Here is a 16,931-nt window from a genome sequence, read left to right as displayed (position 1 = left end):
TACAAAGATATTCAAAAAAGCTTTTCCAGGTGCCCAGTGACTTCATCGCAGCCTCCTAAACACGCCTGTCAATAAGTTCAACTAGTTCCTTGGCACCAAAACCACCAAAGCACAGAGCTCAACATTGCTCTGTTGCTGACCAAGAAATGTTGATGAAGCAAGTGAGAATATGCAGGGAAATATTGTTGGGGGTACCCAGAGAAGCCAGACAAAGGAATAGCCAGAGCTATGTGAAAGGAAGTGGCAGTGGTTCTCACTCTCACTCCCAGGACTACAGACCAGAACTGGAAAAAGTTCAATGACCTGACATTGTTATTTCTAGGAGAAAAGAGAACATAATGTCAGAAGAGGCAGGCCACCAGGATAATCCTTCATGTCAGGCAGTTCATAGCTCACAAGAAGCAGAAAATGGAGCCATTGGGGAAGACGCTCTGCTTTGGCTGTCAGTGAGAGAGAGGTCAGTGGTGCTGTGTCAACTGCAGCTCAGTATGTGTAAAGCATTGCTAGTACCTATTACATCAGCCAAAAAAGTCCAAAGTGTTACTTCATCTATCTCACTCTCCCCTCTCGGTGATGCACACCTTTCCTCTTCTTCTGCAGTTCATTCACAGCCAAGGGAGGTAGAGCAGGAAGAGAATGATGATGATGCTGTCACTGCTCTCTCTGCTTCTCACCACAGATCCTTTCTTTCAACTCTGGATCACTCACCATTTCTTTCTCCCTCACCAACTCAGAGTCTTTCACCCGGGGAAGAAACGCAATAGGGATGAAGAGTTAGCAAAGGGAGATTCATACAGCATGAGGAAGCCACAGGAACAGAATGTAATAGAAGACTGAGCCATTCCCCAGCAGAGACTGCAAAGACAGATGCCCTTCGCTGACTTCAGCTGAGGGGCATGTACATTGCTGTTGCCAATGAAGGAAGTACTGTATGCAATTTAGCCAAGTTGATAAAGTCATTCCTTTCATCACATTATACAGTTCTTCCCTTTTAAAATTGACCTTTCCTTAGTTTTCTTGTCAGACCAAAGCAGCATTTGCTCGAGTTGCCTATTTGTCTCCAGGCAATAATTGTGAATAAAGGATGACAAAATGACGAAGCCTGCAAAGGAGATCAACCCATATGACACACATAAGTAGCAAAACAAATATCACAGAGAGTGGAAAAGGCTTTAAAATAATGCAAATACTGAATGATGGAGGTGAGTAAAGTCAATGCTATTCCATGAGAAAAGTTCAGATGTGGCAATTAGACTAGTGAACAAGGAACAGAACAAGCAATGGACAAGTTTAAAGGAGACATATCCCAAAAATATAAATCACTTAACATTAATCATTTGTATTGCCATGGTGGAACAATTAGGCTTACAAAAATTTTGTTCCAAAGTTATAGTTATTTAATTACATTGCTTTGTTATTTTAACAGATGAGTTAGATAGATTAAAGCCTATGAAAAGAAAGCAGAAGAATGCTAAATGAACAGATTGAATGTTCATATGCTATTACAGCAATTAAACTTCAGAGTCGTATCTTAGCAAAATGATCTCTGCCTAGTCTTTTCTAAGCAGAGCATTAAACGGTTGGATCGCTTCATCATGCATTTATTGCAGCTATCTCTTTTTGTTCAAAAATTATTTATAAAGTTGTTGAAAAATGATTGCGGTTGAATATTCCAGAAATACTTTCAATATGAAAAGCATTAGGTGTAAATTAGAGAAGATTGTCAAGCTTATAACTTAAGTGATCTGTTTTACTCACCACAGAAGGGATTTCACAGGCAGTTTCCCGATCACTTTGCTGTGGGTCACAGTAGAGTCTAAGCTTCTGTATTTCTATCTATTTAATTAAAGTTAAACAAAGCGTCAGTCACTGTAATGTAGTGTAGTGGTGACCTCACCTTTAAGTAACCTTACCTTTAAGAGACCAGGCCACTGATGTAACTAATGATGTCACCACATATGTATTACAGGCAGGAGACACCATTTGGTAAAGAAATTGAGTACACAGCAATATGGTCAAGACCGGGACCTGAGTAACGTATAGAGCTCATACAATGTAAATAGTTAAAGGTAATAAGAATGTTGTGTTGAACCTGGATATTAAGCCTGCATCTATCCTGAAGATGACTCACTGATCTGCTTAACAGCACACTACAGTCATAAAGAAAACAAGTGAACAGACTCACTGTTGAAAATGGTTTGTGTGGGCCAGCTTAGTGCAACACACAGTTGGTGGTGACTAACTTTAGTTGACATTATAAAAGTTTGTTAAATGTTTAGAATTTTTTAAATTCATTCACAGGATGTGGGTATCACTGGCAAGACCAGCATTTATTGCCCATCCCAAATTGCCCTTGAGAAGATGGGGGTGAGCTGCCTTCTTGAACCACTACAAGAGATGATGAAGGAGTGGGGTTAACATCCTGGAACTCTGACCATAACAGCACAGAGACCACAGCAAGTCAAGAAGGCAGTATGGTGCACCACCACCTTCTCAAGGGCAATTAGGAATGGGCAATAAAAGATGGCATTTCCAGTGATGCCCACATGCCTTGAATGAACAAAAAATTCAAAAGCTTTACTGAAGTCTTATACACTATAGATATGTTATTATTGCATTTATATTAGTTTGTGCTAATTGCTTGCATAAGAAGAAATTATGTAATTACCTGGGTGACAAATATTTTGGTTTTGGAAAACATTTTTCCAGTTTTTGCACCCTGATCCACTCCCAAATCAAACTGATTTTGTGTTTAGACGTATGGTATAACTCCTTTAAGCTATGTACTTAAACATTAACTTCATAACGGCATTTCCTGCCACACCAATTTGGTACTTCCATTTCCTGCTCAAAGCATTTGTGTAACCTAACCAGTTCAGGCTGAATTATGGGTTGCTCACACTCAACAAGAACCAGACTAAGTCTGTCCAAACTCACTTCGGCCCAATACAGCCAGCACAATGGGGAGAATTATTGTCTCATTACTCTAGTCTGGATAAAAGCCCTGGTCCCAGAGGTAACAGGACAGTATTCTAACCCAATCCACCACATGGTCCCTGTGTAATTAATTTTTGACAATTATTGTGTGCAACACAATTATGTTTTGAAACTCCCTTTTCAATGAACAGAGCCTTGTATTATTATCTTGGTCTCTTCTATTGGAAATCCAATTCAAGTTCCAGTATGTATCACTTACTTATGGGATTTTGAAGAGAAAGGACATTATTTGTTTATAAAGAGGTTGCAATTTATACATTGTTGAAAAGATGTTTGACAACTGCAAGCAGACATCCTGAGCCATATTGAGAGCTGGCTTGGAAATTGCTGCTATTGCACAATCCCTAGCTAAATTGTCAGCTTACGAAAGTTACTATGAATGTAGTCCTCCTGGTTCAGCCATGATATTGCTACCGCTGGTCTAAAAACAATAGAGGAAATTCTGGCCTTCAGAGTGAGCCAACAAATATGAAGGGAGCAGCATTAAATCCTCTAAATCAGCTGCAATTAGAAAACAATTAAACACCAGAAATAGCACAAGGAAGGAAATGCCTGAGGCTTGTTCATCAAATTGCTGTAGATCTGGCACTAATGAGTGAGAAAAGCCAATTTGACTGGCCTGCAGCTGAAAGCTCTTGTGAAAAGGACTTGGGTTGAGAAAGCATTGTTTAAAAGGTACTGATGGCCATCCCTGAAATGCCAGGAATTGGGGGAGGTAGCTTAAAGCTGGCAACACCAGTCAGGATCTGATTGGCTAATGTGCTGGGCCCTGACAATGCACAACCCAGGGGAACCAAAGTTTCAGCAGGTCAATCAAAGCACTTGTTTGTAACACGAGAGTCATAGAGTTATACAGCACAGAAATAGGATCCTTCGGCACATTGTGTCCATGCTGGCCATCAAGCCTATCTATTCTAATCCCATTTTCCAGCACTTGGCCTAGAGCATTGTATGCTATGGCATTTCAAGTGATCATCTAAATACATTTTAAATGTTGTGAGGGTTCTTGCCTCTACCACCCCTTCAGGCAGTGTGTTCCAGATTCCAACCATCCTCTGGGTGAATTTTTTTTTACTCAAATCCCCTCTAAACCTCCTGCCCCTTACCTTAAGTCTATGTCCCCTGGTTATTGATCCCTCCGCTAAGGAAAAAAGTTTCTTCCTATCTAACCTATCAATGCCCTCATAATTTTGCATACCTCAATCAGGTCCCCCCTCAGCCTTCTCTGCTCTAAGGAAAACAACCCTCGCCTATCCAGTCTCTCTTCATAGCTGAAATGCTCCAGCCCAAGCAACATCCTGGTGAACAGACAGGAGATTCTGTGGTCGCGAACGAGACTCCCGGATGGTATGTTGCCTCCCGGGTGCCAGGGTCAGGGATGTCTCGGATCGAGTCCGCAGGATTCTTAAGGGGGAGGGGGAGCAGCCAGAGGTTGTGGTACATATCGGTACCAATGACATAGCTAGGAAAAGGGATGAGGACCTGAAAAGCGAATATAGGGAGTTAGGTTGGAAGCTGAAAGGCAGGACGAGGAGTGTAGTAATCTCAGGATTGTTACCGGTGCCACGTGCTAGTGAGGCTAGAAACAGGAAGCGAGTGCAGCTGAACACGTGGCTACAGAACTGGTGTAGGAGGGAGGGATTCAGATATGTGGATCATTGGGATACCTTCTGGGGACCTGTACAAGAAGGACGGGTTGCATCTGAACTAGAGGGGCACCAATATCCTGGGCAGGAGGTTTGCTAGAGCTCTTCGGGAGGGTTTAAACTAATTTGGCAGGGGGATGGGAACCGGAGCCATGGATCAGTGGATGGGGTAGCTGTTGTACAGGCAGATACCGAGTGCGGAGAGTCTGTGAGGAAGGTTAGACAGTTGACAGGGCAAAGTTGCAGCCAGTATGATGGATTGAAGTGTGTCTATTTTAACGTAAGAAGTGTCAGGAATAAGGGTGATGAACTTAGAGCATGGATCAGTACTTGGAGCTACGATGTTGTGGCCATTACGGAGACGTGGATATCACAGGGGCAGGAATGGATGTTGGATGTTCCGGGGTTTAGATGTTTCAAAAGGAATAGGGAGGGAGGTAAAAGAGGTGGGGGAGTGGCATTGCTAATCAGGGATAGTATCACAGCTGCAGAAAGGGAGGTCGTCGAGGAGGGTTTGTCTACTGAGTCATTATGGGTGGAAGTCAGAAACAGGAAAGGAGCAGTCACTTTGTTGGGAGTTTTCTATAGACCCCCCAATAGTAACAGAGACATGGAGGAACAGATTGGGAGGCAGATTTTGGAAAGGTGCAGAAGTAACAGGGTTGTTGTCATGGGTGAATCAACTTCCCTAATATTGATTGGAACCTCCTTAGTGCAAATAGTTTGGATGGAGCAGTTTTTGTCAGGTGTGTCCAGGAAGGTTTCCTGACTCAATATGTAGATAGGCCGACTAGAGGGGAGACTATGTTGGACTTGGTGCTTGGCAACGAACCAGGCCAGGTGGCAGATCTCTCGGTGGGAGAGCATTTCGGTGATAGTAATCACAACTTCCTGACCTTTACTATAGTCATGGAGAGGGACAGGAGCAGACGGGATGGGAAAATATTTAATTGGGAGAGGGGGAATTACAATGCTATTAGGCAGGAACTGGGGAGCATTAATTGGGAACAGATGTTCTCAGGGAAATGCACGACAGAAATGTGGAGGTTGTTTAGGGAGCACTTGCTGCGACTGCTGGATAGGTTTGTCCCGATGAGGCAGGGAAGGGATGGTAGGGTGAAGGAACCTTGGATGACAAGAGATGTGGAACAGCTAGTCAAGAGGAAGAAGGAAGCTTATTTAAGGTTGAGGAAGCAAGGATCAGACAGGGCTCTAGAGGGTTACAAGGTAGCCAGGAAGGAACTGAAGAATGGACTTAGGAGAGCTAGAAGGGGACATGAAAAAGTCTTGGCGGGTAGGATTAAGGAAAATCCCAAGGCGTTCTACACTTATGTGAGGAACAAGAGGATGGCCAGAGTGAGGGTAGGGCCGATCAGGGATAGTGGAGGGAACTTGTGCCTGGAGTCGGAGGAGGTAGGGGAGGTCCTAAATGAATACTTTGCTTCAGTATTCACTAGTGAGAGGGACCTGGTCGTTTGTGAGGACAGCGTGGAACAGGCTGATATGCTCGAACAGGTTGAGGTTAAGAGGGAGGATGTGCTGGAAATTTTGAATGATATGAGGACAGATAAGTCCCCGGGGCCAGACGGGATATACCCAAGGATATTACGGGAAGCGAGGGAAGAGATTGCTGCGCCTTTGGCGATGATCTTTGCATCTTCACTGTCCACTGGAGTAGTACCGGATGATTGGAGGGTGGCAAATGTTGTTCCCTTGTTCAAGAAAGGGAATAGGGATAACCTTGGGAATTATAGACCAGTCAGTCTTACGTCGGTAGTGGGCAAATTATTGGAGAGGATTCTGAGAGATAGGATTTATGATTATTTGGAAAAGCATGGTTTGATTAGAGACAGTCAGCATGGCTTTGTGAGGGGCAGGTCATGCCTCACAAGCCTTACTGAATTCTTTGAAGATGTGACAAAACACATTGATGAAGGAAGAGCAGTGGATGTGGTGTATATGGATTTTAGCAAGGCGTTTGATAAGGTTCCCCATGGTAGGCTCATTCAGAAAGTAAGGAGGCATGGGATTCAGGGAAAGTTGGCTGTCTGGATACAAAATTGGCTGGCCCATAGAAGTCAGAGGGTGGTAGTAGATGGAAAGTATTCAGCATGGAGCTCGGTGACCAGTGGTGTTCCACAAGGATCTGCTCTGGGACCTCTGCTCTTTGTGATTTTTATAAATGACTTGGATGAGGAAGTGGAAGGCTGGGTTAGCAAGTTTGCCGATGACACGAAGGTTGCTGGAGTTGTGGATAGTGTGGAAGGCTGTTGTAGGTTGCAACGGGACGTTGACAGGATGCAGAGCTGGGCTGAGAAGTGGCAGATGGAGTTCAACCTGGAAAAGTGTGAAGTGATTCATTTTGGAAGGTCAAATTTGAATGCGGAATACACGCTTAAAGACAGGATTCTTGGTAGTGTGGAGGAACAGAGGGATCTTGGGGTCCATGTCCATAGATCGCTCAAAGTTGCCACCCAAGTTGATAGGGTTGTTAAGAAGGCGTATGGTGTGTTGGCTTTCATTAACAGGGGTATTGAGTTTAAGAGCCGCGAGGTTATGCTGCAGCTCTATAAGGCCCTGGTTCGACCACACTTGGAATATTGTGTTCAGTTCTGGTCGCCTCATTATAGGAAGGATGTGGAAGCTTTAGAGAGGGTGCAGAGGAGATTTACCAGGATGCTGCCTGGACTGGAGGGCATGTCCTACAAAGAAAGATTGAGGGAGCTAGGGCTTTTTTCATTGGAGCGAAGAAGGATGAGAGGTGACTTGATAGAGGGGTACAAGATGATGAGAGGCATAGATAGAGTGGATAGTCAGAGACTTTTTCCCAGGGTGGAAAGGGCTATCACCAAGGGGCATAATTTTAAGGTGATTGGAGAAAGGTTTCGGGGAGATGTCAGAGGTAGGTTCTTTACACAGAGAGTGGTGGGTGCGTGGAATGCGCAGCCAGCGGTGGTAGTAGAAGCAGATACATTAGGGGCATTTAAGCGACTCTTGGATAGGTACATGGATGATAGTAGATTGAAGGGTAGGTAGTTAGTTTGATCTTAGAGTAGGTTAAAGGTTCGGCACAACATCGTGGGCCGAAGGGCATGTACTGTGCTGTACTGTTCTATGTTCTATGAATATCCTCTGCACCCTCTCCAGTGCAAGCACTTCCTTCTTATAGTGTAGTGCCCAGAACTGTACACAGTACTCCAGCTGTGGATGAACTAGCGTTTTCTGCAGCTCCAGCATAACCTCCCTGCTCTTATATTCTATGCCTCGGCTAATAAAGGCAAGTATCCCCAATGCCTTCCTAACCACCTTATCTACCTGTGCTGCTGCCTTCAGTGATCTATGGACAATTACACCAAGGTCCCTCTGACCCTTTGTACTTCCTAGAGTACTACCATCCATTATATAAAAGCAAAATACTGCGGATGCTGGAAATCTGAAATAAAAACAAGAAATGCTGGAAATACTCAGCAGGTCTGGCAGCATCTGTGGAGAGAGAAGCAGAGTTAACGTTTCAGGTCAGTGACCCTTCTTCAGAGCTGAGATGCCTTCTTCAGAACCATCCATTGTATATTCCCTTGCCTTGTTAGTCCTCCCAAAATGCTTCACCTCACACTTCTCAGGATTAAATTCCATTTGCCACTGCTCCGCCCATCTTACCAGCCCATCTATATTGTCCTGTAATCTAAGGCTTTCCTTCTCACTATTTACGATACCACCAACTTTCGTGCCATCTGCAAACTTACTGATCATGCCTCCTATATTCACATCTAAATCATTAATGTACACTCCAAACTGCAACGGTCCCAGCACCGATCCCTGTGGTACTAGAGAATCATCAAGAAGAAATGATGCGTTCAGTGCCACGCATTTGAAACAGAACAAAAGTAGCACCATGGTAAAAGACAATAACGTTGCTTGTATGTCACTCAGTTTTTTCAACACATTTTATATACTCATTGGGGGTGAATTTCTGTGCCCCCACCCCACCCCCAGGTGTATGTATTCTGCTGAGATTATCTTTGTGATTGTTCCGAGTAATTCTGGACATTGGTGGTGGTGCAAGAAATGCTGAGAGCAGTGTGGCTGAAAATGTTCTGGGCCAGCTTCTTTGGTACAAGTGAATAGCAGGATTCGACACACCAATTTTCTAAGCTGCACTAGTGTTTCTGCAGCTACTTCCTCACTGACCAACCCTGGTTCAATGAAGAGTGCAAGAGAGTATGTCAGGAGCAGCACCAGGCATACCTCAAAAAGAGGTGCCAACCAGGAGAAGCTCCATCACAGGACTACATGCACTAAGCAGCATGCGATAGAGCTAAGCGATCCCACATCTAAGCTCTGCAGTCCTGCCACATCCAGTCGTGAATGGTGGTGGACAATTAAACAACTACAGGAGGTGCAATCTCCACAAATATCCCCATCCTCAATGATGGGGGAGCCCAGCACATCAGTGCGAAAGGCAAAACAGAAGTATCTGCATCCATCTTCAGCCAGAAGTGCTGACTGGATAATCCATCTCAGCCTCCTCCTTAAGTCCCCAGTATCGCACTTGCCAGTCTTCAGCCAATTCGATTCAGTCCACGGGATATTAAGAAATGACTAAAGGCACTGGATACTGCAAAGGCTATGGGCCCTGACAACATTCCATACTGAAGACATGTGCTCCTGAACTTGCCATGCTGCTAGCCAAGCTGTTACAGTACAGCTACAACACTGGAATCTACCCAACAATGTGGAAAATTGCCAGGTTATGTCCTGTCCACAAAAAGCAGGACAAGTCCAACCCGGCCAATTATCGCCCCATCAGTCTACTCTCAATCATCAGTAAAGTGGTGAAAGGTGTCGCGGCAATGCTATCAGTGGCACTTACATAGCAATAACCTGCTCTGTGATGCTCAGTTTGGGTTCTATCAGGGCCACTCGGCTCCAGATCTCATTACAGGCTTGGTCCAAACATGGACAAAAGAGCTGAATTTCAGAGGTAAGGTGAGAGTGACTGTCCTTAACATCAAGGCAGCATTTGACCGAGTATGGCCATCAAGGAACCCTAGCAAAACTGGATTCAATGGGAATTGGCGGAAAACTCTTCACTAGTTGGAGTTATACCTCTCACAAAGGAAGATGGTTGTGATTGTTGGAGGCCAAACATCTAAGCCCAAGGACATCACTCCAGGAGTTCCTCAGGGTAGTGTCCTAGGCCCAACCATCTTCAGTTGCTTCATTAATGACCTTCCCTCCATCATAAGGTCAGAATGGGGGATATTCACTGATGATTGCATCATTCACGACTCCTCAGCTTGTGCCTGCATGCAGCAAGATCTAGACAACATTCAGCCTTGGGCTATGTGGCAAGTAACATTCAAGTCATACAAGTGCCACGCAATGACCATCACCAACAAAAGAAAATCTAACCATCACCCCTTGACATTCAACAGCATTACCATCACTGAATTCCCCCACCATCAACATCCTGGGGGTTACCATTGATCAGAAACTGAATTGGACTAGCCAAATAAATACTATAGCTACAAGTGCTGGTTAGAGGCTGTGAATTTGGCAATGAGTAACTCACTTCCTGACTCCCCAAAGCCTCGACACTGTCTACAAGGCACACGTCAGGCGTGTGATGGAATACTCTCCACTTGTCTTGATGAATGCAGCTCCAATAACACTCAAGAAGCTCGACATCATCCAGGACAAAGCAGCCCACTTGATCAGCACCCCATCTACTGCCTTAAACATTCACTCCCTCCACCACCAGCGCACAGTGGCAGCAGTGTGTACCATCTATAAGATGCACTGCAGCAACTCGCCAAGCCTCCTTTGACAGCAACTTCCAAACTCGCAATCTCTTCCACCTAGAAGGACGGGGCCGCAGACGCATGGGAACATTGTTACCTGCAAGTTCCCCTCCAAGTCACACACCATCCTGATTTAGATCTGTATCACCGTTCTTTCAATGTCACTGGGTCAGAAATCTGGAACTCCCTTCCTAACAGCACTGTGGGTGTGTCTGCAGCAGATGGGCTGCAGCAGTTCAAGAAAGCAGCTCACCACCACCTTCTCAAGGGCAATTAAGGATGGGCAACAAATGCTGGCCTCGCCAGCGATGCTCACATCCAATGAAAGAATAAAACATACTGCAGGGGTCCGTGTCCTGGTCTAGCCTTGATTGCGGATACCCATCATCCTCCTTCAATAGTTAGGCTTCTTTGTATAGGAAAGATTTGGGAGCATACAGCACACTGCAGGGAGTGGGTGGATGGGGGTTGTACTGTAAGGCACCCTTGATCTATCTAGTCATATAAAACCCCACTTCCACATCAGTAATGATTCTGCTCTTTGCAGGACCCTGATTCTGTAAGTGCTCTACTAATTGTTATGAAAGTGCTTCCATATTTTAAAATATTTTTCGAGGATTTTGTTTTGGAATTGTGGAGATGGATTCATTTGAGACTGAACGATGTCTGGATGTGTTTTTTTAAATGGTCACTGAAAGGACTCTGTTTAAAAACATTTACTAGGTGTCACATTCTTCAGCTAAGTAAACAACAGATGCCTTCTGACTATGGGAGCTGTTTTCAAGAGAAGTGACATGTCAAGATTTATAGTGCTCAAGAGTGGACTTTATTTTTGAATACCGTTTTGAGCCAGTTGGAGGTCAGCCTGCTCAGAAAGAAGCACCCAGCTCATCTTTCTCCACCTCTCTGAGAAAGACTGCAAAATCCAGTGTGTGATAGCTAAAACCCCTGATGCTACATTTCTCCTGAGAAGCTTCTGGAAGAATTCCTCTCGACATCTCCTGAACAAATTGCTTCTGAAAAGATCCCAGTGCCCGTCTACGTGTACTCGGACACCAGACTGTGTATCATCTGGAATATAACATATCTTATCCTTTTTCTTCAAGAATTAACAAGTGTTTAGGCCAAAGCATCTTTATTTTTCCTTTAACCAGTGTGTGTGTTTAGAAGGGAATATATATATTTACTGTCATATTTCAAACTTTGTGTTAAAAGCTCTGCATCTTTATCGACTAAGTCTTGTTTTATAATAATTTAATACATTTGTTGTTTATTAAAGAAATCTGGTTTTATTCTGAAATAAAAATAGAGTATATAATTGGCCGTTTCGGTAACTGGGTAAACATTTAAATATATGTTGTGACCAATGGAGAAGTGGAACTAGAGAAAGGCAGTACACTCCTCCCACCTCGGTTGTAACAAAATGTCCATAGTTTGTGCAAAAATGGCTTTAACCAGCACTGAAAGAGGTAACCTTGGACTCCCAGGAGCATTCCTTGCACTCCACCTTCCCCCAAAAACAATGGATACACAAATGATTAAGGGCCTCTTCCCACCTCCGCTCAAATTTTATTGAAGGCAGAGGGGCCTGCGGCAATTGGCCGGCAGCTCTGGAGGCAGGAGCTTGTCCTTTAAAGGTATGGCAGGCAGTCAATTGGCTGCCCACCATGGAATTGCAACGGGGGTCCAACGGAGGGCCGAGACAGGGTCTTCCCCTGTCTTCTGGCCTGCCGCCAGGGTCCCTGTTGCCGGAATAAAACCCGGACCATCATGCTAAGCCAGACTTCCAGCTTTACAGCCTCTTCTCCCCAGATTCCCATTGGCATAACCACATGCATTGACATGAATTTCCAGGCTTACAAATGAATTTTGGGTGAATACACAGTACTTTGATCAAGAATATGGACCTTTCTGTACAATGGGGTCGAACGAAGTGACGTCTATTTTAAGGCCGTCTTTATATTGCATTATTAGAGATTAATCATGGAGGCCTGCCTCCTCGCCTTGCCCCAAACTTGTGGAGTGGTGACCCTCAGGCTAAACATTACCAACAGTCTCTCTCGAAAGGGGAAGAGATGCCTATAGTCCTTTGGGACTATGGCTAGAACAACATTAGAAACTAATGGTTATTTATGATAGTCACCTAGTATAAAGAAAAAAACTGCTCAAATTGCACTCTGTTCGTGAAAAAAAAAATCACACTGAATAAATGTGAGGAGGCTAGTTTCAATCCATCAGAGGGACTGACAAAGAGTCTGAAAGACTACCTAAGGGATGGAAAAACTGAAAGAGGCAAGTTAAAACTTGACTGTTAATCCTTATATTAGCATTGCATCTAAAAACAGCAAAACATTCCCTTACAATTTTCTTTTATATTTTGTATTGTTAACCTTCGTACTGCATACCACTGGCAAGACCATTCCCATCTTTGATGAATGTATGGAACAAGCTGCAATGTACTACATATGGAGCTGGCAAAACACCAAAAGCAAAACATTTCAGCTAGGTCTCATTGAATTGGCTCGATTTCCAATTCTTAAGTTGGTTTGGCCTTGGTAGACATGAAGCAACTGACTCAAACCTGGATCGAAATCACTTAATTTGAGAAATAGTCCACAGCACTTGGGAAAGCTTGGCACAATGCATAGGAAACAAAGGAAACTTCAGGAATAGGAAAACATAATTTGGTCCAGGAAGCCCTCCAATGCTTTTGATTGATATCAGCCCCATGGAACCAAAGATATTGTGGTAAGGACAAGAAAAATTGATACAAAGTAGAAAAGGTTAAAAAAGTTGATGATATGAGAGTGCTTTCCTCCTAATGAAAATCGCTTCCAATTTAACAACTGTTTAACCACACTTAATACAAATCATTGACTTCTGTTATAGTCTTTAAACAAATCCTTCAAGCAGAAATGAAATATTAAAACAATTGAATTAGTATTCTATATATAACACAGCTACTTTTCCAAACAACCCAAGAAATCTGAATAAGAAATCAAAGTATCCTAATCCTCCTTGACTTATATTGAAGCAGTTAATACATACTGAGCACCTTTGTTTATGGGCATAATCATCTTAAATAATGAAAATAATTACTTCCATAACAAATAGAAACAACTGTATCTGGGAGTAATTAATTTGCAATTATCCCATGTTGTGACTTAAGTACGTAAATCTTTCACTTACCGGTACAGACGTTTCTCTTTTCACATGTTTAGCCACCTGGGCCTTTCCATTTATGAAAATAGGAATCACTTGCTCAAGACGTCTGCTCTGAATTTTTGTGTCATCTAAGAAGCAAGTGACTTCCATTTCTAGTATCAATAACTTTAACTGATGCCAGTCTTCATCAAACAATTTCTATTGAATAAAAGAGAAACATATTTAGGTTATTTTGAAATTGGAGATACTTTGAAATCTTACCTTTCCTTCGTGTATCGATTGTCAGGTCTGGGTTGAGGTTCAGAACTCTCCATTCATTTCCCACACTCTGCACTCCTGCTCTTGATTGTCCTTCGACAAGCCCTTAACAAGGCCTTTTCACCCATAATTTCCTTTAGCCCATATTAGAGAGGAATGACCTAAGTTCAGGAAACCAGGATGTAGAAGCAGTTTGGATCAAGATGAGAAATGATAAAGGCAAGAAGTCACTTGTGGGAGTGGTGTACAGGCCCCTTAACAGTAACCACATGGTAGGACAGAGTATAAAGGAAGAAATAATGGGAGATTATCAGAAAGATATGGTGATAATCATCAGGGATTTTAATCTACACATAGACTGGAAAAATGAGATGGGCAAAGGTAGCCTAGATGAGGAGTTCATAGAATGTTTTGGGGATAGTTTCTTAGAACAGCACATTCGGGAGCCAACCAGAGAGCAGGCTATACTAGACCTGCCAAAGTGCAACAAGATAGGATTAATTGATGACCTCATAGTGAAGGTGCCCCTAGGTAGCAGCAATCATAACATGATTGAATTTTACATTCAGTTTGAGGGAGAGAAGAATGGATCCAAGAGTAGCATTTTAAACTCAAGTAAGGGCAATTATGAGGGCATGAAAGCAGAGCTAGCTAAAGTAAACTGGCAAATTAGGTGAAGGAATACACCAATTGAGATGCAGTGGCAGACATTTAAGGGGATATTTCAGACTACACAGAATAGATACATTCCAATGAGAAAGAAAAATTCCAAGGGGATGACCCACTATCTGTGGTTAACTAAAAAAGTTAAAGATAGTATCAAACTTAAAGAAAAAGCATATAATTGTCCAAGGATGGGTAGCAGGTCAGAAGATTGGACAGAATATAAAAAACAGCAAAGAATGACTAAAAGATTGATAAGGAGGGAAAAATTAGAGTATGAGAGAAAGTTAGCTAGAAATATAAAAATACATAGTAAGAGTTTCAATAGATATTTAAAAAAAGAAAAAAAGAGATAACAAAGTGAGCATTGGTCCTACAGAAAGTAAGTGTGGGGAATTAATAAGGGAAAATAAGGAGATGACAGATGAATTAAACAGGTATTTTGCATCAGTCTTCACTATAGAATATACAGTAACATCCCAGAAATAGCTGTAAATCAAGAAATGGAGGGAGGGAGGAACTCAAGAAAATTACAATCACCAGGGAAGTGGTACTGAACAAATTGTTGGAGCTGCGGTCTGACAAGTCCCCGGGTCCTGACAGACTTCATCCTAGCGTCCTAAAAGAAGTGGCTAATGAGATATTTGATGCATTGGTTTTAATTTTCCAAAATTCCCTAGATTCGGGGAAGGCTCCATTAGATTGGAAAACAATGAATGTAACTCCTTTATTCACAAAGGGAGGGAGAGAGAAAGTGGGAAACTACAGGCCAGTTAGCTTAACATCTGTCTTTGGGAAAATGTTAGCAGTTATTATTAAAGACGTTATAGCAGGGCACTTAGAAAAATTCAAGGTAATCAGGCAGAGTCAACATGGTTTTGTGAAAGGGAAATCATGTTCAACCAATTTATTGGAGTTCTTTGAAGAAGTAACATGTGCTGTGGATAAAGGGAAACAGATGGATGTACTGTACTTAGATTTCCAGAAGGCATTTGATAAGGTGCCACATCAAAGGTTATTGCGAAATAAAAGCTCATGGTGTAGGGGGTAACATATTGGCATGGATAGAAGATTGATTAGCTAACAGGAAACAGAGAGTAGGCATAAATGGGTCATTTTCTGCTTGGCAAGATTTAATGAATGGTGTGCCACAGGGATCAGTGCTGGGGCCTCAAATTTTTATAATTTATATAAATGACTTGGATGAAGAGACCGAAGGTATCATTGCTAAGTTTTCTGATGACACAAAGATAGGTAGGAAAGTAAATTGTGAAGAGGACAGAAGGGGGCTGCAAAAAGGGACATAGATAGGTTAAGTGAGTGGGCAGAGATCTGACAAATGGAAAAATGTGAAATTGTCCATTTTGGCAGAAAGAATGAAAAAAAACATATTATCTAAATGGTGAGAGATTGCAGAGCTCTGAGATGCAGAGGGAACTGGGTATCCTAATGCATGAATCGCAAAAGGTTAGTATGCAGGTTCAGCAAGTATTTAGGAAAGCTAATGGAATGTTATTGTTTATTGCAAGGGGAATTGAAAACAAAAGTAGGGAGGTGTAGAGAGGTTATGCTTCAGCTATACAGGGCATTGGTGAGACCACATCTGGTGTACTGTGTACAGTATTGGTCTCCTTATTTAAGGAAGGATGTAAATGCATTGAAGCAGTTCAGAGAAGCTTTACTAGACTGATACCTGGAATGGGCGTGTTGTCTTATGAGGAAAGATTGGACAGGCTGGGCTTGTATCCGCTGGAGTTTAGAAGAGTTAGAGGTGACATGATTGAAACATAAGATCCTGAGGGGCCTTGACAGGGTGGATGTGGAAAGGACGTTTCCTCTTTTGGGAGAATCTAGAACTAGGGGTCACTAGTTAAAAATAAGGGGTCACCCATTTGAGACAGACATGAGGAGAAATTTTTTCTCTGAGTGTCGTGAGTCTTTGGAATTCTCTTCCTCAAAAGGCGGTGGAAGCAGAGTCTTTAAATATTTTTAAGGCAGAGGTAGATAGATTCTTGATAAGTAAGGGGGTGAAAGGTTAACGGGGGTAGGCAGGAATGTGGAGTCAAGGTTACAATCAGATCAGTCATGATCTTGCTGAATGGCAGAGCAGGCTCGAGGGGCAGATTGGCCTACTCCTGCTCCTAATTCAAATGTTCATATTTTCATGAAGACTCAAAAGAAAATATCCCTAGCATTCATATTTTTCAGAATTTCACTAAAGATTAATTTCCAATGCACCAGTTAATTATCTTTCCAATAAATGGAAAACACTTGATTATTTTTATCAGTAGAATTTATAAATGGACTATAGTTTTTGCTCACATACGAACATGGTACTTGTTATTTTCTAAGTCCCTCCTGCACCAAATTTCCTCGGAAAATATGTGCAAATGTACCAACC

General features: G+C 42.7%; 1 protein-coding gene across 1 annotated transcript in view; it reads right to left on the bottom strand.

Moving 5' to 3' along the window:
* The window catches only part of LOC137370303 (collagen alpha-1(XXI) chain-like), a 51,216-nt gene that overhangs the window by 5,290 nt on the left and 28,995 nt on the right, over positions 1–16,931 (bottom strand). Inside the window, exons 6-7 of the mRNA XM_068032683.1 lie at positions 13,634–13,807; positions 1,759–1,836 (exon numbers count right to left, since the gene is read on the bottom strand). Coding sequence (XP_067888784.1) covers positions 1,759–1,836; positions 13,634–13,807 — 252 coding nt within the window. The remainder of the gene's footprint in view (positions 1–1,758; positions 1,837–13,633; positions 13,808–16,931) is intronic.

Source organism: Heterodontus francisci, chromosome 5 (assembly GCF_036365525.1).
Source record: "Heterodontus francisci isolate sHetFra1 chromosome 5, sHetFra1.hap1, whole genome shotgun sequence".
NCBI lineage: Eukaryota > Metazoa > Chordata > Chondrichthyes > Heterodontiformes > Heterodontidae > Heterodontus > Heterodontus francisci.
This window is presented reverse-complemented; position numbering and strand designations above follow the sequence as displayed.